This window comes from Myotis lucifugus, unplaced genomic scaffold (genome assembly GCF_000147115.1).
Source record: "Myotis lucifugus unplaced genomic scaffold, Myoluc2.0 scaffold_112, whole genome shotgun sequence".
Taxonomy (NCBI): Eukaryota; Metazoa; Chordata; class Mammalia; order Chiroptera; family Vespertilionidae; genus Myotis; species Myotis lucifugus.
In genome coordinates, this window is record NW_005871160.1 from 548,410 (window position 1) to 574,960 (window position 26,551).

Sequence of the window (26,551 nt, forward strand, 5' to 3'; positions counted from 1 at the left end):
GTAGCCTCAGGCAGAGGCTAAATTAGCACCTCCTTAGAGATCAAAGAGCCAGTGAACCCAGTGGTCAGAGTGGGACCATCCAGATTACAACTCCTCCTCAGATCCATAAGGAACACACTCAGGGGGCAGACTCAGTGAGCACCAAAGCCCCACTGAAGCAAGTCTTGCCCCAGAAGGGTGTCTCCAGCACAGAAGTTCTCCCACTGATTCTCACAGCTGATTCCCACAGCCAATTGTCCTGGAGGTCAATTCCTCCCAGTGATACCTACAACAATCAAGGCTTAACTACAAGACTGTGCACAAAGCCCACAAAGGGGAGCACCAAGAGTGTAAACCTCAGGTAATTGGGGAGGCTGAGCCATGGGACCCTATAGGAAACCTAGCACAGAAAGCCACTCTATCAACACAGGGAAGCATAAAAAATGCGGAGACAAAGAAACAGGTCACAAATGACAGAAATGGAGGAAAGCAAACGACTGGATATAGAGTTCAAAACCACACTTTTAAGGTTTTTCAAGAACTTTCTAGAAACCGCCGATAAATTAATAAGATCCTTAAAAAGTCTGGTGAGACCGCCGATAAATGTAGTGAGACCCTCAAGAAATCTAGTGAGACCCTTGAGGTTATGAAAAAGGACCAACTAGAAATTAAGCATACAGTGACTGAAATAAAGAATATTATACAGAGTTCCAACAGCAGACTGGAGGATCGCAAGAATCAAGTCAAAGATTTGAAATACGAAGAAGCAAAAAACACCCAACCAGAAAAACAAAAAGGAAAAAGAATCCAAAAATATGAAGATAGTGTAAGGAGCCTCTGGGACAACTTCAAGCGTACCAACATTTGAATTATGGGGGTGCCAGAAGAAGAGAGAGAGCAAGATATTGAAAACCTATTTGAAGAAATAATGACAGAAAACTTCCCCTACCTGGTGAAAGAAATAGACTTGCAAGTCCAGTAAGCGCAGAGAACCCCAAACAAAAGGAATCCAAAGAGGATCACACCAAGACACATCATAAGTAAAATGCCAAGAGCAAAAGACAAAGAGAGAATCTTAAAAGCAGCAAGAGAAAGAGACTCAGTTACCTACAAGGGAGTACCCATAGGACTGTCAGCTGGTTTCTAAACAGAAACTATGAAGGCCAGAAGGGAGTGGCAAGAAATATTCAAAGTGATGAATGCCAAGAACCTACAACCAAGATTACTTTATCCAGCAAAGCTATCATTCAGAATTGAAGGTCAGATAAAGAGCTTCACAGATAAGGAAAAGCTAAAGGAGTTCATCACCACCAAACCAGTATTATATGAAATGCTGAAAGGTATCCTTTAAGAAGAGGAAGAAGAAGAAGAAGGTAAAGATACAAATTATGAACAACAAATACACATCTATCAACAAGTGAATCTAAAAATCAAGTGAATAAATAATCTGATGAACAGAATAAACTGGTGATTATAATAGAATCAGGGGCATAGAAAGGAAGTGGACTGACTATTCTTGCGGGGGGGGGGAAAGGGGTGTGGGGGATGCGGGAAGAGACTGGACAATAATCGATGAGGACATGGGGGGGCGGGTAAGGGCAGAGGGTAGGGTGGGAACTGGGTGGAGGGGAGCTACAGGGAGAAAAAGAGGAAAACTGTAATAATCTGAACAATTTAGACTTAATTAAAAAAATTTAAAAAAATAAAAATGAAACATCAAAAAAAATCTAAAAAAAATAAATAAAACACTGAGGTGCCTTGAGGACATTATAAGTAATACTAGAGGCCCAGTGCCTGGCAGGTGATTAGGGCTGATCAGGGCTTTCTGGGTGCTGACTGGGGCCTGCCTTCATTCTACACCACCCCCTGGTTGTCAGCACACATCATAGTGAGTGGTCAAATTCCCAGTCTCCTGGTCGAACTCCTGAGGGGACACTTTGCATATTAGCCTTTTATATAGTAGTATATATATAAGCCAGTTGGAAAAAAACAACAACAAAGAAACATAGCAGGTCATCAAAAATCATCGTTTTATTTTATGCCATTTCATTATAACATTGATGAGATGCCATAGCAAGTTAACTCTTGTTTATACCAATTAGCCTAAATTGGTTTCATTATATGTCATTTCACTTAAAGTCACAGAACCTATCCATGATGTTAAGTGAGGACTTACTGTACCATATGATTCCACTTATAATAAGGTGAATCAAATTCATAGAGGCAGAAAGCAGAATGGGATGATGAAAAAGTTCTGGAGAAGGATGGTGGTGATGGATGCATGACAATGTGAATGGACTTAATGCCACTGAAAAAAAAAATACATTTAAAAATGGTTAAAATGCCCTAGCTGGTTTTGCTCAGTGGATAGAGCATCAGCTTGTGGACTGAACGAACTGAAGGGTCCCAGGTTTGATTTCTGTCACGGGCACATACCTTGGTTGCAGGCTCACTCCCAGGTCTGGGTGTGCACTGGAGGCAACCAATAGATGTGTCTCTCACACACATCAATGTTTTTCTCTCTCTATCTCACCCCCTCCCTTCCACTCTCTCTAAACATCAATGAAAAGAATATTCTCAGTTGTGGATTAACAACAAAGAAAGGTTAAAATGGAAAGCTTATGTATGTTTTACCACAATAAAAATTATTTAACTCTTTTAAAATAACAATATAAATCCATTCATTATTTTTTGTGTGTGTTGTTTTCCTGACTCGAGGGTAATTCTCCATTGATTTCTAGAGAGTGTGAAAGAGAGAGGGAAAGACAGAGAGAAATATCGATGTGACAGAAATACATCAATGGGTTGCCTCCTACATTAACCCCGGCCAGAGCCCAGGCCAGGGAGGAGCCTGCAACCAGAATCAAACTCTCAACCCTTCGGTCCGCAGGCCAACGCTCTATTCCATTGATGTGGGGAGCCGATATAGGATTAAGCCTCGGACTGACCTGATGGCAAAGTCACAAACAGGTCTTCCGAGTCTTAAACAGCCCAATCTGAGAGGTGGCCCCTGATTTACACACGCTGTCATTTAAAAAATAAAAATGGGGGAATTTGCCGGAAGCCGGTCCACCCTTGCTGCTTGACACAGTCGCTGCAGGGAAGAAACATCTGCACAGCTTATGTTTCAAGGGACCTGGAATACTGTTCTTAATATGGTTTGCTCCCCCTCATAGCGCTATGTGTTTTAAACAGGACCACCTCCCCAAGAAAGGTTGTTTCCCCAAGTTAGGGATTAACAGGACTAAGGAAGAGAATAAATCAGTAAATCCCCCTAGTGTTACAGAAATACTATGTACTACTTATGAAGAACTTGGACTAAGACTGTTGGCAATAAATTTGGGACTTGCTGGGCCCACATCCCCAAGGGTCTGCCCACCAGGGAAAGCACCAAAGCCTATACCCCCTGGAGACCCACCGACACAGGGCAGTCCCAGGGAAGATAAGTAGTGAGGCTGGGAGGACATAACCTTTACTGGGTTAATCTCCTTCAGTCACTTCCTTGTAGCCTATCAGTAGAGCAGTGACCTTGGAATAGCCCTTGTAATGGAACACAGAGATTAACCCAGACAAGATTAAAATCAACAGAACTAGATAGAGACAGGATTTTTGGCAAAGGTCAGATAAGAAACAAGGAACTGTAGAACCTTGCCCAAAACATACCATGATGTGATTATAGAGGCATGCTTATAGGATCAAATGGTATAAATACAGATGTAACAGGACAATAAAAAAAGAACCTGGCTATGATGATCAACTGAATGCTGCCTTCTTCGCCGACTCTGTCCACACCTTGGGGAACCCCTGGACCTGCTGGGGTTGGACCCCAACACACTGAGCCAAACTGGCTAGGGCCATTCATTATTAAGGTAAAATAGTTTTCTCTCAAAAAAAAACACCTTGTATTTTCAGAAATAAAACTTAACGAGAAATAGAGGCACTGTCTTAGATTTTTGCAAACCTGATGTTTGGCTTAATAAAAGGCAGCTGGATTCTGCAATATTCTGTGATATTCCAACTGGGGCACCATGTCGTTTCCATTGATACATGTGAAAAAAAATCAGCGTCACACAAGCTTTACAGAATCTAATTTTTATTTAAAGCATGAATTTTATCATGGGTAACACATAATGGTTTTCTTTGAAATGAGGCTCACTTTATTCATTTAGAGAAAACATCTGCAAGTCAACAATAGCTTGTAAATCACTCTTAAGTAAAAATAGTGTTTCAGTAAAAAAAAAAAAGCAGTCCCACTTGTAACTCAATCAATAAATTAATTGCAGGAGTGCTCTTCCTCTTTTTATGTGATTAATCACTATGCTTTCATTATGTTCAATTTGTAACAATGAAATTGGGGGTCACCACAACATGAGGAACTGTAGTAAAGGGTCGCAGCATTAGGAAGGTTGAGACCACTGGTCTAAGGTTTATTTCTGCCCCAGTTTCTAGCTCCTACCCAGCCTGGCCCTGGTCCGGGCTTGGGCAAGAGGCAACCAACTGATGTGTTTCTCTCACATTGATATTTCTGTCTTTCCCTCTCTCTCCTACTCTTTCTAAACATCAATGGGAAAATATCCTCGGGTGAGGATTAAAAAAAACAAACAAAGGTGGGTAACCTGGTCAGAAGGTCAAATCTACAAGCTGCTCCTCCCAGGGGGTCCGGAATGAATGTTCTAGAGCATCTCCAGGAAGGCCTGCGGGGATGGTGCCTCCACATTCTGGAAGGTGTTCTGGACTCTGCCGAACAGGATGAAGTATTTCAGCTCCAGCCAGATGAACCCGAAGTGGTTCTCATCAAACAGGATGAAGACTCCGGGGAAGCGCTTGGGGTAGGCTAAGACAGGTGAGATAACAGTGTCCACACCATAGAAACACATCCTGCAGGTTTGGGGGTAGTTCTGGTCCCTTGTGAGCGTGCCCACAGGCAGAACAAATGGGACAGGCTGCTCCTCCGAAGCTGCAGCCCCGGACTCCCCGACGTTGGGCTGGGCAGGGCTCTGCCAGCCATGGCCCTCGCTTTCCTCAATCCCGTCTTGCTGCTGCTGCTCCCGGATCACCTGCTCGTCAATCTCCTGGATCACTAGGGAGAGCTCGTTGAAGTTGCGGAAGAACTCGCCATCTGGCAGCTGGATGCGGCACATGAGGTGGATCTCTAACAGCCCTTTGGAGACTCCCGTGATCTTCGTGACCCTGGCATAATTCCCATGGAAGCTGAGCATGACAATCTTTAGGCTGAAGGAATCGTAGATGCCTTGGAAGAGGCCTGGCCTGATGAGGTCGTCCGGGTGGCTCGACGGGAGGTAGAGGCGGCGGTAGGCCAGGCAGTCATACTGATATCTGTCCTCCTGCCCCAGCCTCAGCACCAGGGCCAGTTCTTCCCTAAATCTTGCTGTTAAATCCTTTTGGTGGTCTGTTTTGTTGCACTGGAGGGTGAATCTGTCCTTCTGAATCTGCACGTGGCGCTTGTGGGGCCTGATGTGGAGGCCTTCCATGCACTCCACCGTGGCTGATTTCCTCTCCGTCAGGCGAATTCTGAACGAGGGCTTGAATTGCAGTGGGCCATTCTCATGGGTGTTAAAGGAAGGCCCGTATGTCCAACCAGTAATGCATAAGCCGTCCACCATGACATTCAGCAGTGTTCTATAGTGCTCAGTATCTAGCTGCCACAATCCCAAAATGTGTCTGTATGGGTGGAGCACCTTCGCATAGACTTCTCGATAAGACATACCTATCGTCTCCAGGTTCTGCAAGTTTTCACGAACACCATACTCCTTCCGGCAGCGCCTTCTCCAGATGCTGTCGGTATGCAGGATGTGGTGGAATTTGGTGCAGGCCTGGGCCAGGCTGGGCAGGTCAGTGCCGGGAACCCAGGCGAAGATCTCCACCAGCATCTCCACCGGCAGGTCCTGTAGCGAGCAGTGTGGGGGCAGCATGGGGCTCCCGATTCCTCCACTCCCCGCACAGCACCTCACTGCTGCGTCCGCCTCCACATGCTTTTCTGCTGGGGCCAGCTTGCCTTCGGCCGCTTCTATCTCAGCTGGGCCCTGGCACTGCTGACGACACCGACATCCCCGCGAAGAGCCCACATCGCAGAGACCAGCACACTTTTCCATGCCTCGAGGGGTAATGGCCACCACAGCTTGGGCCACTGAGCCTCAGCCAGGCTTTAAGGTGGCTGGTCCCGCCCCAGAGTCCAGCCACGCCCCCTAGGGCCTAGCCACGCCCCCTCAGAGAGGAGCCAATTGTAAGACTTTAGCAACACTTCCAAAGAAACCCATACCCATTAACAGTCGTCTCCCTTTTTCAGTGCCCCCTCCCTGTCCTCCCGCCCTAGCCCCAGGCAGTCATTAATCTGCTTGCTTGCTTTCTTTCTTTCTTTCTTTCTTTCTTTCTTTCTTTCTTAAAGGCCCGGTGCACAAAAATTTGTGCACTCGGGGGGAGGGCGTCCCTCAGCCCGGCCTGTGCCCTCTCACAGTCCGGGACTCCTCGGGGGATGTCCACCTGCTGGCTTAGGCCTACTCCCCGGGGGATTGGGCCTAAGATGGCAATCAGACATCCCTCTGGCAGCCCAGCAGCCCTCGGGGGGTGTCTACTTGCCAGCGGGGAGCAGGCCTAAGCTGCAGTCAGACATCCTTAGCACTGCTGAGGAGGCAGGAGAGGCTCCCACCACCACCGCTGTACTGGCAGCCATCAGCCTGGCTTGTGGCTGAGCAGAGCTCCCCGCTGTGAGAGTGCACTGACCACCAGGGGGCAGCTCCTGCATTGAGTGTCTGCCCCCTGGTAGTCAGTGTGTGTCATAGTGACCAGTCATTCCCAGTCTTTCTGCTGTTAGAGTCAGTTTGCATATTACCCTTTTACTATATAGGATAGAGGCCTGGTGCACGGGTAGGGGCTGGCTGGTTTGCCCCGAAGGGTGTCCCGGATCAGGGTGGGGGTCTCGCTTGGGTGCCTGGCCAGCCTGGGTAAGGGGCTGATGGCTGTTTGCAGCTGGTCACACCCCCTTCAGGGTGGGGGTCCCCAGTGGGGTGCCTGGCCAGCCTGGATGAGGGGCTGATGGCTGTTTGCAGCTGGTCACACCCCCTTCAGGGTGGGGGTCCCCACTGGGGTGCCTGGCCAGCCTGGATGAGGGGATGATGGCTGTTTGCAGCTGGTCACACCCCCTTCAGGGTGGGGGTCCCCACTGGGGTGCCTGGCCAGTCTGGGTGAGGGGCTGAGGGCCGTTTTCAGGCTGATGGGCGACTGAAACTCCCAGCCTCTCCTTTTTTTCTTTTTCTTTTTCTTTTTGTTCTGGGATTTATTTACCTTCTATAGCCGTCACCAGATCTGAGAGCCGGCTCCAGCTCTGAGGCCCCGGCTGACTGAAAGCAGGTATCTGGGGTTTGTTTAGCTTCTATAATTGAAACATTGTTGCTTTTGGAGCTGTTGCTTCAGTAGCTCAGAGCCGGGCCGCGGCAGGTGGGGAACCTTGGCTGCCTCCATCACTGGAGCAAGCAAGCCTCATGTTTGCTTCAGCTGCGTGGCTGCTGGCCGCCATCTTGGTTGGAAGTTAATTTGCATATCGCCCTGATTAGTCAATGGGAAGCATATCAGAGGTATGGTTAATTACCCTATTTGTCTATTATTAGATAGGATTTATTTATTTTTTAACATTTTATTTATTTATTTATTTTTTAATTTTGTTTTACTGCTTAAAGTATTACATGCCTCCAGGGATATGCCTATGGGGGTGGGGGACATTTCACATAAATGCAGTCATAATAGCTGGTCTTTTGTGACTGGCTTCTTTCACTTAGCATAACATTTTAAAGTTTTATGTATGCTATATTCTAGTGTATGGGTATACCACATTTTGTTTACCCATTCATTAGTTGATGAATACCTGGGTTGTTTCCAGTTTGAGGCTCTTATGGATAACACTGCTATGAACATTGTGTGCAAGTTTTTTGTGTGAACATGTTTCTATTTCTTTTGGGTATGTACCTAGAAGTGGAACTTCTGGGTCATCTGGTAACTCTATGCTTAGTATGCTGAGGAATTGCCAAAAATGTTTTCCAAAGTGGCCTCACTATTTTACATTTCCACTAATGTACAAGGGGTCCAATTTTTAGACATTCTCATGAACGCATTTTATTTTATTTTTTTTTAATATATTTTATTGATTTTTTACAGAGAGGAAGGGAGAGAGATAGAGAGTTAGAAACATCGATGAGAGAGAAACATCGATCAGCTGCCTCCCGCACATCTCCCACTGGGGATGTGCCCGCAACCCAGGTACATGCCCTTGACCGGAATCGAACCTGGGACCCTTCAGTCCGCAGACCGACGCTCCATCCACTGAGCCAAACCGGTTTTGGCGCATTTTAAAAAATATATAGCCATCCTAGTGAGTGTTGAGTGGTATTTTATTATAGTTTAGAGCAGAGTTATTGACTGTAGGTTGACTTGACCTTGAACTCCATAAGGGAAATCTCTTCTATGCTCAGCCTTCACCCAGCCTCTGCCAAATCTCTCAGGCTCCTGGCAGGAATGGGCTCCTACATGTGAGCAAGGATGGACTTGAGTTCTTCACTTTCAGTGGACCTTGAGTTCTTCACTCTCAAGTGACTAACCTTGCTAGTTCCTTGGGTGAATGGATGCCCTCCGAAAAAAGTTCACAGGATCTGCCCTCTATGAACATAATTTTCCTATGGGCTGAAACTGGCCCTGCCTATTCAGACAGGCTTCCATTCTCACGTTGAGAGTAGCTAGATTCCTTCTCTCCACTTTTCTGGATTCCTACCAGAGAAACACTTCCTCTTAGTGCCCTGGGAGGAATTTGATTTGCCTTTTGTCAGGAATAGACATTTAGCGTGGCTTATTTGACAGAGGGGTATAAATTCCATCTGCCACAGACACTGACTTCGATCATTTAAACACTAAAATATTCTCAATCCCTCCTTTGAAGAATAGCCCTATAGTATTATTGGTATGTAACCGGGTAATGGGTGTAAAGACTCTTCATTTAGGATCCTGTATTGATGGGATTTTGAGGGATGGTCTCCAAGGGTACATGTGTGTCTGGTGGGTCAAGGAGAACCTAGGAATGTGAGTGCAGCTGGTGTGTGGCGCGAGGAGGGCTTGAACGGCTAGTGAAGAGGTTCAATCATCTTTTCTCTCCCAGGATTGAGAGAGCCAGACACACCACCGCCCTAGAAAGAAATCTGTGTAGGAAGGTCAAAGGCAGGTCCATATATCAAAGGAGAGACAGAGGCTGCTGCTATGGTGAGAGTGAAAAAAATAGAATATTGGGGGATTAGTTATGGTTATGGGAAATATTAATTGTGCTCTGTTAACCATGATTGCCTTGTGTTGGTTCAAGAAAGGACATTCTGACCTGGCTAGGAGTTGTATGCCCCTGGGACCTAGGAGTCAATCTTAAACCAGGGAGTCAGCCTTGGAATGTGGCCCATTCTCATTCAAGAACAGCCTATTGTCATGGAAAGATTAACAACCTTGTTGCCCAAACAATGGAGTCCCACCCCAGCCTCCTACTTCTCCATGCCTGTAATCCCTACTTCCCCAATCTTTGTTTTACCACATATAAACAGCTGGCTTATAGGGGGCTGCAAAGCAGATTTTTGTGGATGACCTGTTGCTCTCCCATACTTCTGGCATTATAGGAATAAACGCTCATATATGATTCAACCCTGTCTCTGTTGAATTGGCTCAAGTAGTGACAGGCAGCCCAGACCCTTTGATTGTCCTGTTACACTATCTCTGAGCCTTTTCCCATGCTGTTCTATCTGTTTACACAGCTCTCCATTCCACTCACCACCCAAAGCTCTACCATTGTCCTGGGCCTCACCTACTAATGACACATGATCTTAGTCAGGAAGCATCCTGTGAAGCCCCAGGACTTGCCAAGTGCCTCTCCCTGGTATTTACAAAGCACCTTGGGCATAAGTGCCCATCAGTAGATGAGTGGCTAAAAAAGCTGTGCTACATTTATACCATGGAATACTGTGCAGCAGTAAAAAAGAACAATCTCTTACCCTTTGAGGTAGCATGGAGGGACTTGGAGAGTATCAGGCTAAGTGAAAGAAGCAGTGAGAGAAAGACAATATCACATGATTTCACGCATATGTGGAAGATAATTAACAAAATGAACTGATGAACAGAGAGGATCCAGAGACATGGAAGCATGGAACAGAGTCTGTTTTTCCTCTTGATAAACATCTTATTTCAATATACAGCAGAAGTGCCTTATACATACTTTCCATTATCTCAAACACAATATTAAAAAGAAATATTTTCAAGAAATTAGATCTAATAAAACTGATAACCGTTTGCTGTTTCATCAAGGACACTCAAATAAAACTGGCTTTTTCTTTTACTATAAATGTGTGGTGATGAAGAATATAGTGACTACTAGTACATTTTGGTACCAGGTCCCTGATTGGTGCTAAGACACCAGCAGTTAACCCACTGCCATTGTTTTTTACCATCAGCACAAATGTTAGCACAATGAAATTTTTTTTAAAAAAAGGTATCATTGTATTATACATTATATATCTTATTTACTATACTATCTAATCTAATAATAGACAAAAATGGTAATTGACCGTACCTTCGCTATGCTTCCCATTGGCTAATGGGGTGATATGCAAATTTACTGCCAACAAAGATGGCGGTTAATTTGCATATGTAGGCGCAATACTGGGAGGCGAAAGGGGAAGGATGGAAGAAGCCGTCTGCCACTGATGGTGATCAGAAACCCAGGCGGCTGGCAAGAGCTGGGAGGCAGGGCAAAGGCAGCCCTGTGATTGGAGAACCAGGGCCGCCTTTGCCCAGCAGGTGATCAGAGAAGCTGGGTGGGGCAAGGAAGAGGGGGATGCCAGCAGCCGCCTCTTCCCTGCCCCCCTCCCCGCTCCCACCCCCACCGGTGTTCGGAGAAATACCTGTATTTTTCTTTTCAAAGTACCTGTATTTTTAATAATTTCTTGACATGGTAAAAGAATTTTACATTATGACCCAAGGGTCGTGGGGTGAGGAGAAGGAGCAGCAGAACAATCCAACAAACAAAAAGGGAAACAGAAATGCATGGTGGAAGGGATTGGAAGGGTGGGTAGGGGCATTGCCCAATTAAAATGCAATTGGTTTGTCACTGAGTACTATTCATGGGAAGACAGCATCCTGACTCCTTCTCTATACAGCATATTGGGAGTAAAAATGATGCATCCAGGTGGAAATATGATTAGGGGTTGGAAGACAGACAGGGAAAGAAGAAGTCAGAAATAGACACTAAGAGAGTCACTGGCTGGCTGGCTGCAAATACTGATGCTCCAATAGTGATAGAATAAAAAAGTGGGGAATATCTCTGGAAGATTCAAGAGATAGGGGGCAACTCTTCTATGGTTTTGACTTGCCCAGCAGATTTCCACATACACACGTGTACACGCCTATGTTTGCATGCACACACATATACACATAACTGACTGCTCTCCCTGGAAGCACAGAAGAAGAAGAAGCCGCCAGAAGAAGAAGCTGCCCACCTTTGGTCCAGGCACCAGCGCCTGTGGCTGGCTGCAGCCCAGGAGATGGACAAGCCACCCACCCAAGGTCCCAGGCTGCAGCCACCCAGAGAAGCTGCCAGCCCTGTGGTCCAGGGCACCAGCGCCTGTGGCCAAGGAAATAGGTTCCCTCTTCTCCTACTGCAGTCATTACTTCAATATTCCCCTTCTGAATTTCTCTCCTGTGCTGCAACCCAACTCCACTTTTCATCGGAAGGATACGGAACAGAGAGAGCAGTGTTAAAAGCTTACATTTTTAAGCGGGTAAAGTTGATACATAAACATATAAATGGAAAACTAGAGTCCTTAAGGTAAAAAAAGGCTACAAAGGACAGGGACAGCGCATGACCTATTATATCCAGCAATCCATATGGGGACTGAAAACTTTGCAATGATGACAATTAGTGAAGACATGAGTCAAGTAAAATAGTTGACAGGGACAATTCTTCCATCTTTGAAAATATCTACATCAAATCTGTTTAAATAGATTTTCATATGCATAATATAACACATTCTGACAAAACCACCACCACCAATGTGGTCAGTGTTGTGCTGATAAATGTTTAATAACTGAGGGACCCCCACCACCCTGAGTGCACCCCGAGTTTTATATAAAATACTTTTAACCTGAAAGGATCCTATAGACCACCAGGAATTCACAGATCATACTTTGAGAATCACTCTACTATACTATAGGCATCTGGAGGACAAGTGTCATCCATCTCTGTACCAAGTTTCAGCACAATAGCTATCACATAGTAAGTTCTTCATAAACATGTTTTTAATGAATGCATTTGCACTACAGATTGCTTAGATCTACACCAGCAAAACTCCATGGGGAACTCAAAAGGAACAAGACCCTATCCTTGTTCTCTGGAAGTTTTAGTCTGAAAAAGGAAAAAGCTGATTTTAAAAAAAAGAAAAGAAAGAAAGAAAACTAACTCCACTGTAAGAAAGAACATTTTACAACAGAGGTATCATCCATAGAGAAAGGAACAATTCATTCTAATGCAAGAAACTGGAAAGGGGAGCAAAGAAGTATAGGCTGTGTGGACGGACTGAGCAAGGGCATGGAGATGCTCTTGTGCACTGATAGTGTATGGAACAGCACAAGGTCCAATAGAATGTGGGAAGGAATAAAGAGGAGCATGAAGCTGATCACTCTCCTCTATTCCTATCTATCCTGATCATCAATGCCAGATTAATGCTCCTAAAAACTACTTTCATGTCTCCACTCTCCTCAAAATACCCCAATGACCCCATTCCATGCCTACAGAATAAAGGCAAATTCGTTTTAGCATTTACAATCCTCTAAAATCCTAGTTCCACCCCGCCCATATAATCTCTCTCTCTCTCTGGAAGTACCCCACCACAGAAACCCTTTGCTCAGCCTTACTGCTGTTCCTATATTGGGAATGCATTCCCATCTTTTCACCTTGAGTGACATCCAAGCCTTCTTCTTCCCCAGCCTTTTCCTTTCAATATATCCATACCTTAGTATATGCCTATTCATTTGCATTCTTCTTTCAATAATTAACTGGACACTTCCTATGTTCCAGTTGTTGGGTATAAAAAGAAAGACACGATATAGTCCTCCCTCACTCTTGAGGAACTCACAATGTACTGAAGAACATAAACAAAAAACAAAGAGAGAAAAGTGTGATCAATCCCCAAACATTCTTTTATCATTAACATAATTTTGGACTTCATCTATTTTCTGTCGAGAGCCCATCACCACCGCAGAAGAGGGACTCGTTAACGACAATGAGATACCATCTCACACCTGTCAGAATAGCTATCATCAACAAATGGACAAACAACAAGTGCTGGTGAGGATGTGGAGAAAAAGGAACCCTCGTGCACTGATGGTGGAGATGCAGACTGGTGCAGCCACTGTGGAAAACAGTATGGCATTTCCTCAAAAAATTAAAAATGGAACTCCCATTTGACCCAGTAATCCCACTTCTGATATCCCAAGAAATCAGAAACACTGATCAGAAAGGACATATGCACCTCTATGTTCATAGCAGCACAATTTACAATAGCTAAGATTTGGAAACAGCCTAAATGCCCATCAGCAGATGAGCGGATTAGAAAATTGTGGTACATCTACACAACGGAATACTACGCTTCTGTAAATAAGAAAGAACTCTTTCCATTTATAATAGCATGGATGGACCTGGAGAGCATTATGCTAAGTGAAATAAGCCAGTCAGAGAAAGAAAAATATCACATGATCTCACTCATTTATGGAATATAATGAACATAAACTGATGAACAAAAATAGATCCAGAGACATAGAAGCTTCGAACAGTCTGTCAATCCTCAGAGGGAAGGTAGGGGAGGGTGGGAGTGGGGGGTAAGAGATCAACCGAAGGACTTGTATGCATGCATATAAGCATAACCAGTGGACACAGACACTACGGGGGTGGGGGCATATGCTGGGGGGTGGGAGTGACCAAAGGGGAAAATGGAGACATATGTAATACCATATGTAATACTTTAAACAATAAATAATTTAAAAAAAAAACATATTGAATTGGATATTCCCATTGCTTCCTAATAGTTTTGGTTCTTTCTAAAATTGTAGACAAGATTTGTTTCTGTAATCCTAGTAGTCCTGGTAGACATGCATTACAGCCAGGAATGAGTTTTGGTTTCCGACTGGGAGGTCTGGCTCTGTGCGAGCTGACCATGCCTTCTACTCAACCTGTTATGTAATGGGAGCCCTGCTCCGGTTTCTCTCACCTGAGGATGGAGCCCTCACTGGCTTTCTTGTGCTGACACCCCCAAGCTGGCCCTCTTCTCTGCCAGCACTCGCTGTCTTATCCTCCCCTTATGCCACAGCTTCACTTCTTAGCCTCTTTTCATAACCTATTTTGTGCCTGAAACAGTCTAAACTTCCCCTTTACTAATCAATCGTTTCCCTCTCATTTCAAGTTGGCCTTGCCTAATTCAAGAATCTGACATGACCGTCTCTAAGTAACTCATGGCTGAAATAAAACACAAAGAGATGTCTTACTCACACAAAGCAAACCTACATTTTAATAGGTATCTTATCCCTCAAGTACATCAATTCTATGAAGACAGAAGGTTACTTATTTTGAAATCCTGTACACCATCATCCACTTCTTCACTGCCTTACTTTCCAGGATTAAAGGGTATGACAGCAGGGAAGGTAGATATGGGTAAGGCTAATACCACTTCCAGATTCACACCAAACTCAATCCGAGTCCCTGAATTATTCATATAAATATATATCTCAGCTGCACTAGTCCAATCAGGAGCTCCCCCTAGTGTTTGCCAATCCCCACCTTCGAGAGAAAAAAGAAAGACAGATGATAGAAAGCTCTAATCATGGCACAGGCTTTTAAATACCAATATATGTTCTAACTATCCATGCCTTCCATAAAATATCTTTAATTAAAATCTATTTAATTAAATCCATTTAATTTGCATTTTCCTAAAATAAATAATAAAGGTCATATTCTTTTCTCTTTTTATGATCTCTAAATTATGGTACAAATTTCTGGTAATGAAGAATACAAAAACAGTATTTGAGATACAATCTCATAAGATTTTTAGTAGAGACACTAGCCTTGAGATGCTCTTGGGTTCTAGACTTATGACAACATCCTCTCATTTATATTATTTCTTCTCTCTCCAAAACCTATCTTCTTTCAGATTCCTTCCTTTCACAATTCTATTATTTATAATAATAATCCGAACAACAAGACCTATTAAATATTTAATGGAATGGAAATAACATTTGAGGTTTTACACAACATCCATTTTAAGTACAAATAATGCATGATACAAAGTAATAATGCTGATTTGGTGCTAGGCATCTAATGTGGGTTTAGGCTATTATCCTAGTGTCTAGAGAGGATGAGTGAGCAAATGTAATTTTAAGATGCAGGTTGACTTCATAATAAAGTAACTCAAGAAACTTAGAAAAAAACAAAAACACAACATAATACCTTTCTAGAACCACAAAAATCCATGTTATCATCCTAATATCTTAAATAATTAAACTTCAATAAATAAAAGGATACATTAAAATAAAGTCAATGTTTAATCATAATACTAAAAGAGAAGCAATAGTAGGGAAAAGGGTCTAAAAACCATTTACATTGGTTTAGAAATGTGCTGTGTGGTTTTATTTTTCTAATTAATTTGGGCCACACTGCTCTAGACCCTCTGGGTAGACACAAACAGACAAAATGGAAACAGTTCAGAAAATGCCCTCTAGATTAAAATTTTAAAGGCATGTAACAAATAAACAGCCAGATGTATAAAAGTATGTTATCAAAGCTGGTTGTAAAGTTGCCTTTAAGAGTTAGCTGATTTATATTGAACTAGAGGCCTGGTGCATGAAATTCATGCACTGGGTTTGTGCATGGGGGGGCGGGGGGCGTCCCTCAGCCTGGCCTGCAACCTCTCGCAGTTCGGGACCCCTTGGGGGATGTCCACCTGCTGGCTTAGGCCCAATCCCTCCAGGCCTAAGCCAGCACTCAGACATCCCTCTCGCAGTCCAGGACCCCTTGCTCCTTACCGCCTGCCTGCACTTGCCAGCTGAGCCCAGTTTCTGGCTGAGTGGAGGGGGAGGGAGGAGGGAGGGGAGTGAGGGGGGGAGTGCTGCTCAACCAGAAGCTGGCTTGCTGCTCCTTAGCACTGGCCCTGCCTCCCACCCACTGGTTAAGGGGGGGGGGGGGGTGATTGGGGGCCGGGCCGACCAGGGGAAGGGTCAGGGGAGGTTGAGGCACCGTGGTTGCACCCTATCCTGTCTATGCGAGGCGCTGGGACTGTGCATCCCCCTCTCCCGCCACCTCTGTGGAAGCGGGGTGCGCCGGGACCACTATGGCTGGCCTGGTGGCGCAGGCTCACTGGCCCTGCCCCCTGCCCACTGGTCATTCAGAAAGGTCATTCTTGCCTCGGCCCTTACAGCCCTGGCTTCATCCGGAAGGTCGTCTGGAAGGATGTCCAGCTGTCTGGTCTAATTAGCATATTAGTTCTTCATTATATAGGATGTCTGAGCCAATGGATACAAATTAAGGCAAAGTTGTTATCACATTTGTTTTCCAAGTCCAAAACTGCACTACTTTTAAAAGATCTGTAATTATATTTTTATGAATCTATAATAGTACAGGTCTGTTAATTCTTTATCTTAAGAACTAGTCAAACACATGTTTTGAGTCTCCTTACATTGCTTTATCTTTCTATTTCCTTGCCCTACTTTTTTACTAACTGTTAAATGTTATAGGTGTAGATATATAATCCTTTATTTGAAATTCCAGAATCTAAAGAGCTTTGAAAACCAGTTTTTGTCTAATCGAATTGTGCCAAAATCTGCCCTGATTTGAACTCATTTGATGGCAAAATCTGATCTGACCTGAATTGACATGAGACTATTTATAGTTCTTATTTATCACAACAAGTGTGAAAATTCATACATTTTGCCACATAAATATTAATCTATGTAATTACTGGGTGCTGCAAGACGTTGGTAGAGATATTAAAGAACATATAGGATATGCATAAATTACCTTTCTAAAATTTGAAAAACATCTGAATTTTGAAACACATCTGGCCCCAGGTTTTTGATAAGGTATTGTCGACCTGTACTTATTTTTAACACTATCATCTCTACATGAGGGTCGTACTTTATCTTATTCACTGTTGTATGCCCTGGGCCTAGAATTGTGCCTGAGATAACAAATACTCTTAAAACACAATAATAAAAAAACATACAATTTTAAAAGGGGCAAACGATCTGAACAGACATCTCACCAAAGAAGACATACAGATGGCAAATGAATATATAAAAAGATGCTTAGGTACATGTTATTAACCAAAGAACTTATATGCATATGTGCATAACCCATGGGCACAGACTATAATATGGTGAAGGCCTGGGGCTGGGGTGGCGTAGAGGTGATCAATGGGGGGAAAAAGGGGACATCTGTAATACTTTCAACAATAAAGATAAATTTAAAAAACAGAAATAAAACAAAAGAAATTTCAAATTAAAACAACAGTGAGATATTACAACATACCTATTAGAATAGCTAAAATCTAAAACAGCAAATGCGGTGAGGATGTGGAGTAACAGAAATGCTCATTCATTGCTGGGAATGCAAAATGGTACAGCCACATTGGAAGACACATTGTCAGCTTCTGATGAAGTTAATCACAGTCTTAGCCATATAATCCAGCAACCACCCCCTTGGTATTTTCCCAACTAAGTTGAAAATGTATGTTGATTTAAAAAAAAATCTACACAGGAATGTTTATAGCAGTTGTCTTCATAACTGCCAAAACTTGGAAGCAATTGACATCCTTCCATAGGTGAACTTATAAGCAATCTGATACATCCACACAAAAAAATATTATTCAGCAAAAAAACAAAACAAAAAAACACCCACATAGAAGAACTTAATGTATATTACTAAGTGAAAGAAGCCAGTTTGGAAAAGCTACATACTGTATGACCCCAAGTATATGACATTCTTAAAGGCAAAACTATAGTGACAGTAAAAAAAGAAATCACTGGTTGCCAGAGTCTTAGGGAAAGAGAGGAATGAGTAGGTGGGAGCATAGAAGCTTTTCAGACAGTGAAACTATTCTGTAAGACAATGGAATAGTGGACACATGACATTATACATTTGTCAAAACCCACAGAACTATACAACATAAAAAGTGAACCCTGATGTAAACTAAGGACTTTAACAATAATGTATCAAGATTGGTTCACTAATTGCAACAAATGTACCACATTACACAAGATGTTAATAACAGGGGAAACTGCTCAAGGGGAAAGGGGATGTGTGGGAACTCTGTACCTCCTGCTCAATTTTTTCTGTAAACCTAAAACTATTCTAAATAATAAAGTCTACTAATAGAAAAATAAACCTCCCCAAAGAAAATGAAGCCTGAGACACAGGCTTCACTGGAGAATTCTTCCAAGCATTTAAGGAAAAAAAAACACATACACACCACAACAACCTCATAACAACCTTTCAGCAAATAGAAAATAAAAAAAAAGAGGGAACACTTTCCTATTCATTTTATCAGGCCAGCATAACCTTGATATAACACTTGTCAAAGACATTACTAAAAAGGAAAATTACAGACCAATCTTTCTCGTGGGCATAGATGCAATCTTTAAACACTTACTAATAGAGTTTTGATAATGCATAGCATGTAGAAAGCCAGTACAAGATGTGTCGCTCCCATCCTGCCAAATGAGAAAAAGTGGTATAATCTACAAAATCATAATTTTTGAACCCACCAGAAAATTGAAGATGTAAGACTATCCAGTGAACTAAATTCCAAAGAGTAACAAGCCCCTCCAAGGACAGAGGGGACCCTAAATGTTTGACAGAGAACAGGAGGAAAAGAAGGCTACCCTACAGAAGCGAGAAAGAAGAATTTGGCTAAGAAATCAGCCATGACAGATGAGAGGTGGGCTAGCATGTCAGTGTAGAATAACTGGGAGCTCAGAATTCAAGGAGGAGTCACACTCCCTTGCATGCTCTTTCCCATGGGTCTACACCAGGTGTCCACACGAAAGACAGAGGGCAGAGCATGGAGCTGCAGAGAGCCCCCTTCGGTGGCACAGGTGTGCAGGAAGGGACAGGCTGCCACTGCAGAACAAGCATGAAACCATGCTACCTTGCCCAAACTCTCCTCTCATGTGAGGAAAACGCCTTAAACCTCTAGGGGAAAATTCAGAAACCAAAACCACTCTGAAGACAAGGCGATAATTCACTGCTTCTGGGAGTAAGGCAGATGCAAAAACCATCTTCCTCACGGAAAGGTAAGGGAGCCTTTGGGCCCAGGACCCCACACCAGGCTGAAGCAGAGGTCAGCCAGCACTAGGGAGGGGCAGGGATCTCTCTGTCACCCATGACCTGCCACGGATACAAGGCAGAGTTTGGCTACACAGGGAGAAGAGGAAGGCACACTGAGAAAGACCTACCCCAACGCACATGGACCGGGCCAAGGCCCGGAGAATTAGGACACCTGTACCGACCGTGAGCTCAGGAGGGTAACAAACGGCAGACTACTGCCGAGGAAGGGATAAGAGCATGGAGAGAGGCTCCCTCTGTGCACAGGCAAGCAGGGACAGGGTCATAGAAACACAGAAAACCCCTCCAATGCCCCCATAATCCTTTCTAAGGACAAAGTGTATAGCAGCCCACCAAATCTGAAGCCTGTGGTACAACTGAAGCTAATGGCAGTGATAATAAAACTTCTGACAGTGTTGACTGAAGCCTCTTCCCAGTAAGGTACAGAACACTTGAACAAAATGGTCTATGTGACCTCATTGACATTTATAGAAAAGTAAGAGCAGAACACTAATGCCTTTCAAGTACACATTCAACCAGAGAAATAGCCCAAATAGCCCTGCATATATTTTAAAAATTAGATTTTTTATTAAAAATGTTCCCACAAAGAAAATTCCAGGCCCTAATGACTTTACCCGGAATTCTACCAGTCATTTAAGGAAGAAATAATATTAATTCTACACAAATTCTTCCAGAAAATAGGAGAGAAGGGAACACTGCCCAACTGGATTTCTGAGTTCAGCATTAACTAATAGCAAAACTAGACGAAGATGTTAAAATAAAAACTACAAACCAATATTCTTATAAAAATATTCACATCTTCAATGAAATATTAGGAAATTAAATCAAGATATATATAAAAATAATAATACTGTTTTGTAACCAAGTGAAATTGATCTCTGGAATGCAAAAACAATCAGTGTTGTTCACCATATTAACATATTAAAAATAAAAATCACATTGAGAATCTCTACATGTACAAGAAAGGTACTTAACAAAATTCAACATCCATTCATAATAAAACTCTCAGAAAAACAGGAATAAGAAAGAGTTTCTTCAACCTAATAAAAAGTATCTATACAGCACTGTACTGGAAGCAGTAGCCAGTATAACAAGGCAAGAAAAATAAAAAACATATATATTGAAAAGGAAAACTGTCTTTATTCACATATGAAATATGTATTTGAAAAATCATAGCAATATACAAAAGAGGAACTATAATAAATAAGTTTAGTAAGGCTGCAGGATACATGGCAAATAGACACATATCTATTGTATTTCTACATACTAACAAGAAGCAATTGGAAACTGAAATGAGAAAAAAACATCAGCATTTATAATGGCATAAAAATACTTAGGGGAAAATCTTAAAATACGTGCAAGATTTGTATATTGAACTGTAAAATCACTAACAATAGAAAATAAAGATATAAATAAATGAAGAGATAAAGTGTATTCATGGGCCAGAAAATTCAATATTGTTAAGAGGTCAATTCTCCCCAAACTGCTCTATAAAACTGCTACAACAAAACAGGAAAAGATTCTTAGGTAAGGCATAAAAAGGACAAATCATAAAAGAAATTGATAAAAACGTATGTCATCAAAATTTAAATGTTTTGCTATTTGAAAGACCCAGTTAAGAAAATGAAAAGATAAGCCACAGACTGGGAGAAAATATTTGCAAGAGGAGTATCTGATAAAGGACTTGTGTCCTTTATAGAAAGAATCCTTACAATTCAACAATGAGAGAACAAACTATTTTTTTAATGGGCAAAGGATCTGAACAGACTAGTTCACCAAAGAAGATATAAGCATGATAACATGCTTGATATCACTGGTATTAGGAAAGGCAATTAAAGTCTCAATGGGATATCATTACTCTCCTACCAGAACATTGTAATTAATAAATAAAAATTAATTAATAAAAAACTGACATCAGTATTAGCAAGGATGCAGAGCAACTGAAACTCTCATAATTGCTGGTGGAAATGTAAAATGCTACAGCCACTTTGGAAAAGTCTGGCAGATTCTTATAGAATTAAACATATACTTATCATACAACTTAGCAATTCTACTCCTAGGTATTTATCCAAGAGAAAAGAAAATATTCAAACAAAACCCTATACCAGAATGTTTGTATCAGATTTATTTATAATCTTTATAACCGGAAACAACCCATATAACTTCATAACCAAGGATGCCCAGCAATCAATGAACGGATAAACAAATCATAGTCTATCCAAACAATGAAATATTACTCAGCAATAAAAAGGAACATAACATATATGGGAACCAGACCTATCGGGGTATACAGATATCTAATCACTATGCTGTACACCTTATACTAATACTAGAGGCCCAGTGCACAAAATTTGGGCACAGGTAGGGTACCTAGCGGCTGCCAGCCGGGCCTTCCTTCCTTCTGCGCACCTTATCAGAAGCCATCAAACTCCCAGTGGGTCCAACTCCTGAGGGGACACTTTGCATATTAGGCTTTTATATATGTAAATAATACTGTATGTCAACTGTCATTGAAAATTAAAAACAATTTTTTTCCCAAAAGAAACTGAACTACTGAAATGCCAACAACATGAATGAGTCACAAAAGCATGATTCTAAATGACAGAAACCAGGCACAAAAATATACATACTGTATAACTCCATTTACATGGCATTCACACATACACAAAGATCTCTTAATCAATCTCTGTATCAAAGAACGCAGCACATTGGGAAAATCCTCAATAAATGCGGGGTGGATGGGTAGAAGGAGGATGACTGCAGGGAGGGTAGAGGCAAGGAGGTGAGTGATGCTAAGGCAAAACCCCCACATTTAGAAAAGAAAAAGTGAGGGAAGGCGTGGTCCAAAGACCTAAGGTGACTCCAGCAGTTTAAAATATTAGACCCTGTAAAGGACGATACGATGAATAAATAGGTTTAGCGATTCCATGTCCTAAGGAAGGCATGATGCGCCCCACCCTCCTTCAAAAACCTATTACCCCACGCGCGAGGCTGAGCGTGGGGACCTGGAAGAGAGGGTTTTCCGCGCACAGGAGCGGAGCTGCAGAGACCAGAGGCGGCTCTAGCCGGGGTCCGAGGGGCTCCCACAGACCGGGAGGCGTCGCCGCAGCCCCGGCCCCATCCCTTCCCGCCCGCCTCACTTACCCAGGCCTGACGTTCCAGCTGAGAGTACAAACTGGAGCCCTTGAGTTTTTGGACTATCTGAGCGATACTGAGAGACAGATCCGACTCCTCCTGCCACATTTCCCCTGCCCTAGCCCGCCAGGCGGCGGGGACAGGCCGCGGGCGCGGAGACAACGGGCTATGGGGTCCCGCTCAAGGCTAGTGACACTTCTCCCGGACCTTATTACGCTGGGACGCCTCAGCGGGCGTTACCAGGCAACCGCTCGGCGTGCGTCCGTTCCTCTCTGGTGCCCCTCCGCGCCTGACGGCCCCAGCACCTGCGTTCCGAGTGCAGAAACGACACCAGAGGGTAGATCTTCATTGCATTGTTCCTGCTTAGTCTGAGTTTGAAAGGCGAGACGAGCTCTTTCCTCCGGGGCCACAGCGCCTCCGAGGCACAAGGGGGAACTCGGAGAGTTGCTTATTCTTGTGTTTTATTATAAAGGATCCTTCCTCTCCCACCTTTCCATCTCTGCAGAAACGGGGCTGTGCACACAAAGACATGCAAATTACTTGCAAGAATAATCGGGCTCTGACCCTAGCTATGTGAACTTGGGCGAGGTGCTTAAATTTCAGAACTCAGTTTCTGCCTCTCTAAAATAATACAAGCTAAATTGATGTTTCTCTCTCATCAATGTTTCTAACTCTCTATCCCTCTCCCTTTCTCTCTGTAAAAAATCAATAAAATATATATAAAAAATTAAATAAAATAATACATGCCCAGTTCACAGATGCTGTGATTAGCTGAGGTAACAATTGTAAAGCTGTCTAGCACTATACTTAGCTCTCCCTCTTATTTGCATTTCTCCTGCTTCTATTCTCTGTGGTTTTATGCCAGGAATAAACAAACAAGGTCTTCTCATCCAACAACTTAACCAGGACGTGTTTATGTTTTTTAAAAATATATTTTTTATTGATTTTTTACAGAGAGGAAGGGAGAGAGAGAGGGATAGAGAGTTAGAAACATCGATGAGAGAGAAACATCGATTCAGCAGCCTCTTGCACGCCCCCTACTGGGGATGTGCCCACAACCCAGGTACATGCCCTTGACCAGTATCCAACCTGGGACCCTTCAGTCTGCAGGCCGACGCCCTATCCACTGAGCCAAACCAGCTAGGGCCAGGACGTGTTTATTGATAAGTTTTCTGGGAAGCATTGGCAATTCAAGGATAACTTAGACATTATCCCCGTCTTCAAGGAATATACCATCTATATTCCTCTTCTTTCATGTATTCATTTATTCAGTCACTTATTCAGAATTCACTCCGCTTTCAACTTACTGAGCATTCGCATACAGGAATCTGTGTGCCCACAAAGTAAAACATGATTCTTGCCTTCAAGGAAACATCAAAGATTTTTAGAAAAATTAGAAATAGCTGATTTAACTAATTGAATGATATTACCAAAGGCAACTAGAAAAAGACGTATGGAATAATACACAAACTAGAATAATATTGTCAAAATAACAAAAAATTTATTTCAAATGTGTTTATGCAAATATATTTTAATTAAATTTTGTTGGGGTGACATTGGTCAACATGAACATATAGGTTTCATGTGTGGATTTCTAAGTTACAAAATCTGTATATAGCACCATGTGTCCACCACCCAAAGTCAAGCCTTCTGTCACCTCATATTAGAACCCCTTCTTCTTCTCCCTCCCCCTGTCCCTGCCCTGGCAACCACCACACTGCTTTTTGTGCTCATAAGTTTCAGTTTCATATCCCACATATGAGTAAAATCATATGGTTCTTAGCTTTTTCTGTCTGACTCATTTCACTTAGCATAATGTCCATCCATGTTGTTATAAATGATGCTATTTCATCCTTTCTTATGACTGAGTAGTATTCCACTGTGTATATGCACCACATCTTCTTTATCCAGTCCTCTATTACAGGGCACTTTGGCTGCTTCCATGTCTTGGCCACCGTGAATAATGCTGCAATGAACATAGGGGTGCATATATCTTTGCATATAAATGATTTTGAGGTGTGTTTTTTGTTATATACCCAGGAGTGGGGTTGTTGGGTCATGTGGTTGCTCTATTCTTAATTTTTTGAGGAATCGCCAGACTGCTTTCCATAGTGGTTGTATCAGTCTACATTTCCACCAGCAGTGAATGAGGGTTCCCTTTTCTCCACAACCTCTCCAACACTAGTTATTGCTTGTCTTGTTGATAATGGACACTGTAACAGGTGGAAGGTGATATCTCATTGTAGTTTTAACTTACATTTCCCTAACTTATGCATATATTTTAAGTAAAGCAAAGGTTGGATTCCAAGAGAACAGATCAAGGTTGCTGCAAAAACTCTAGTCTAACTACTTTAAACTTTAATGTGCTTAGGAATCACAGATTTTTTAATTCAATAGGCCTCTAGTGGGATCTGCTAATCTGCATTTCTGGAAACTCACAGGAGATTGTGACCCTATTGGTCCAAGGGCTACCTTCTGAATAGCAGGTAAAAGGACCAGAGCAGGTAAACAATAGGAATTCAAAGGGACTGGATCTCTGGCATTTATGCACAACGCCCTGACATTCATAACACCACTGCTCAGAATAGTGTAATGGGAAATGCAAGATTCCAAGTAACCTATTTGGTCAGGTTTATTAAAACAATTTTGGAAAGAGGCAGGCAGGGAAAAAAAAAGTACTTAAAGACAATTAATGACAGACTCTACCCAACATGCAATTTCTCTACACAACATGTGATTTCTCTATAAACATTCTCCCACAACTCAAAATTTCTCAGACTTGCAGATGAGTGAATCTCAACTTTTTACCATTTCTTCATCACAACACCCTACCCATTCATGAATCTCCCAACACAAACCTCACTTTAAACAACATCAAAAGAAAGAAAACGATGGAGACAGTTCTTTTGAGATTGAAAGAGGTGAAGTGATTAATCATTAAAAGGATAAGGATGCTTATGCTGAGGTTAGAAATCACAGAGGGGAAAGAAGATGAAGCTGTGGAGCAGAAGAAAGGCATGGTGCCTGGAGTAAGAAAACAGCCTAAGCCGCTTCCTGCTTTATGAGTCCCTTCCCACAAGAGGGTTTTGGCTTCCTCATTAGTAACAAGAGAGTAAAATACCCACCTGAGGGGATATTATGAGAAACAAATGTACCTCGCATGAAAACATCAATAAGTATGAATGAAATGTTAAAGTTGAGATAATAAAACGAATGCTCTGTGCCATTGACAAGGGAATGAATGAAATAAATGTAGCAACATACATGAAAGTGCACAGACAGAGTCTTTAAAAATGACTTTTTAAGAAGAGAATAATTTTCAGTCTTCAAAACAACAACTTTGAAGTTTGGATTTGATTCGGAGGCATGCCCAAGCAAAAAAATTTTTTTAAAAATATATTTTATTGATTTTTTACAGAGAGGAAGGGAGAGAGACAGAGAGTTAGGAACATCGATGAGAGAGAAACATTGATCAGCTGCCTCCTGCACATCTCCTACTGGGGATGTACCCGCAACCCAGGTACATGCCCTTGACCGGAATCGAACCTGGGACCCTTTAGTCCGCAGGCCGACGCTCTATCCACTGAGCCAAACCGGCTTTGGCAAAAAAAAATTTTTTAATTCCAACATTTAAAATTTGTTTCTTACCTAGATAGAAGCAGGTGTGTTGGAGTATAATACAATTCTAGGATGCCCTCAGTTCTCTTTTTCCAATTCAATTTAGCAAAACTTTTCAGAACAACTGTTCCGTGCTAGAAATAGCAGAAACACAAAAAATGGGTAAGAAATTGTCCCTTCTCTCAAGGAATTCTCAATCTCAAATGGATGATGAAGCCAGTACACACGGAGCTATAATGGTACACAGGCCCTGTTAATCTCCCACCCGTGTATCTAGAAATTATATGATGTACTTTGAAATCATTGTTGCATAAAAAACAGAATGTGTAGGTTCCAATCTCCATCTCACAAAGGGGAACTTTGACTTGGAAATTCTTACTCTACCCAGAGTGGATAAGG

At 42.5% G+C, this 26,551-nt stretch overlaps 1 protein-coding gene and 1 pseudogene across 3 annotated transcripts in view; both read right to left on the reverse strand.

The window, feature by feature from the left end:
• TBC1D19 (TBC1 domain family member 19) overlaps positions 1–22,747 on the reverse strand; it is a 109,182-nt gene extending 86,435 nt beyond the window's left edge. For 2 of the 3 annotated variants that reach the window (XM_014459650.2, XM_006093260.3), the window contains exon 1: positions 22,544–22,747. In XM_014459650.2, the coding sequence (XP_014315136.1) occupies positions 22,544–22,642 (99 nt within the window). In that variant the 5' untranslated portion in view covers positions 22,643–22,747. The remainder of the gene's footprint in view (positions 1–22,543) is intronic. The other variant, XM_023757751.1, reaches the window with a different exon arrangement.
• On the reverse strand, positions 4,614–6,092 carry LOC111826940 (annotated as a pseudogene).
• Positions 22,748–26,551: the final 3,804 nt, after the last annotated feature.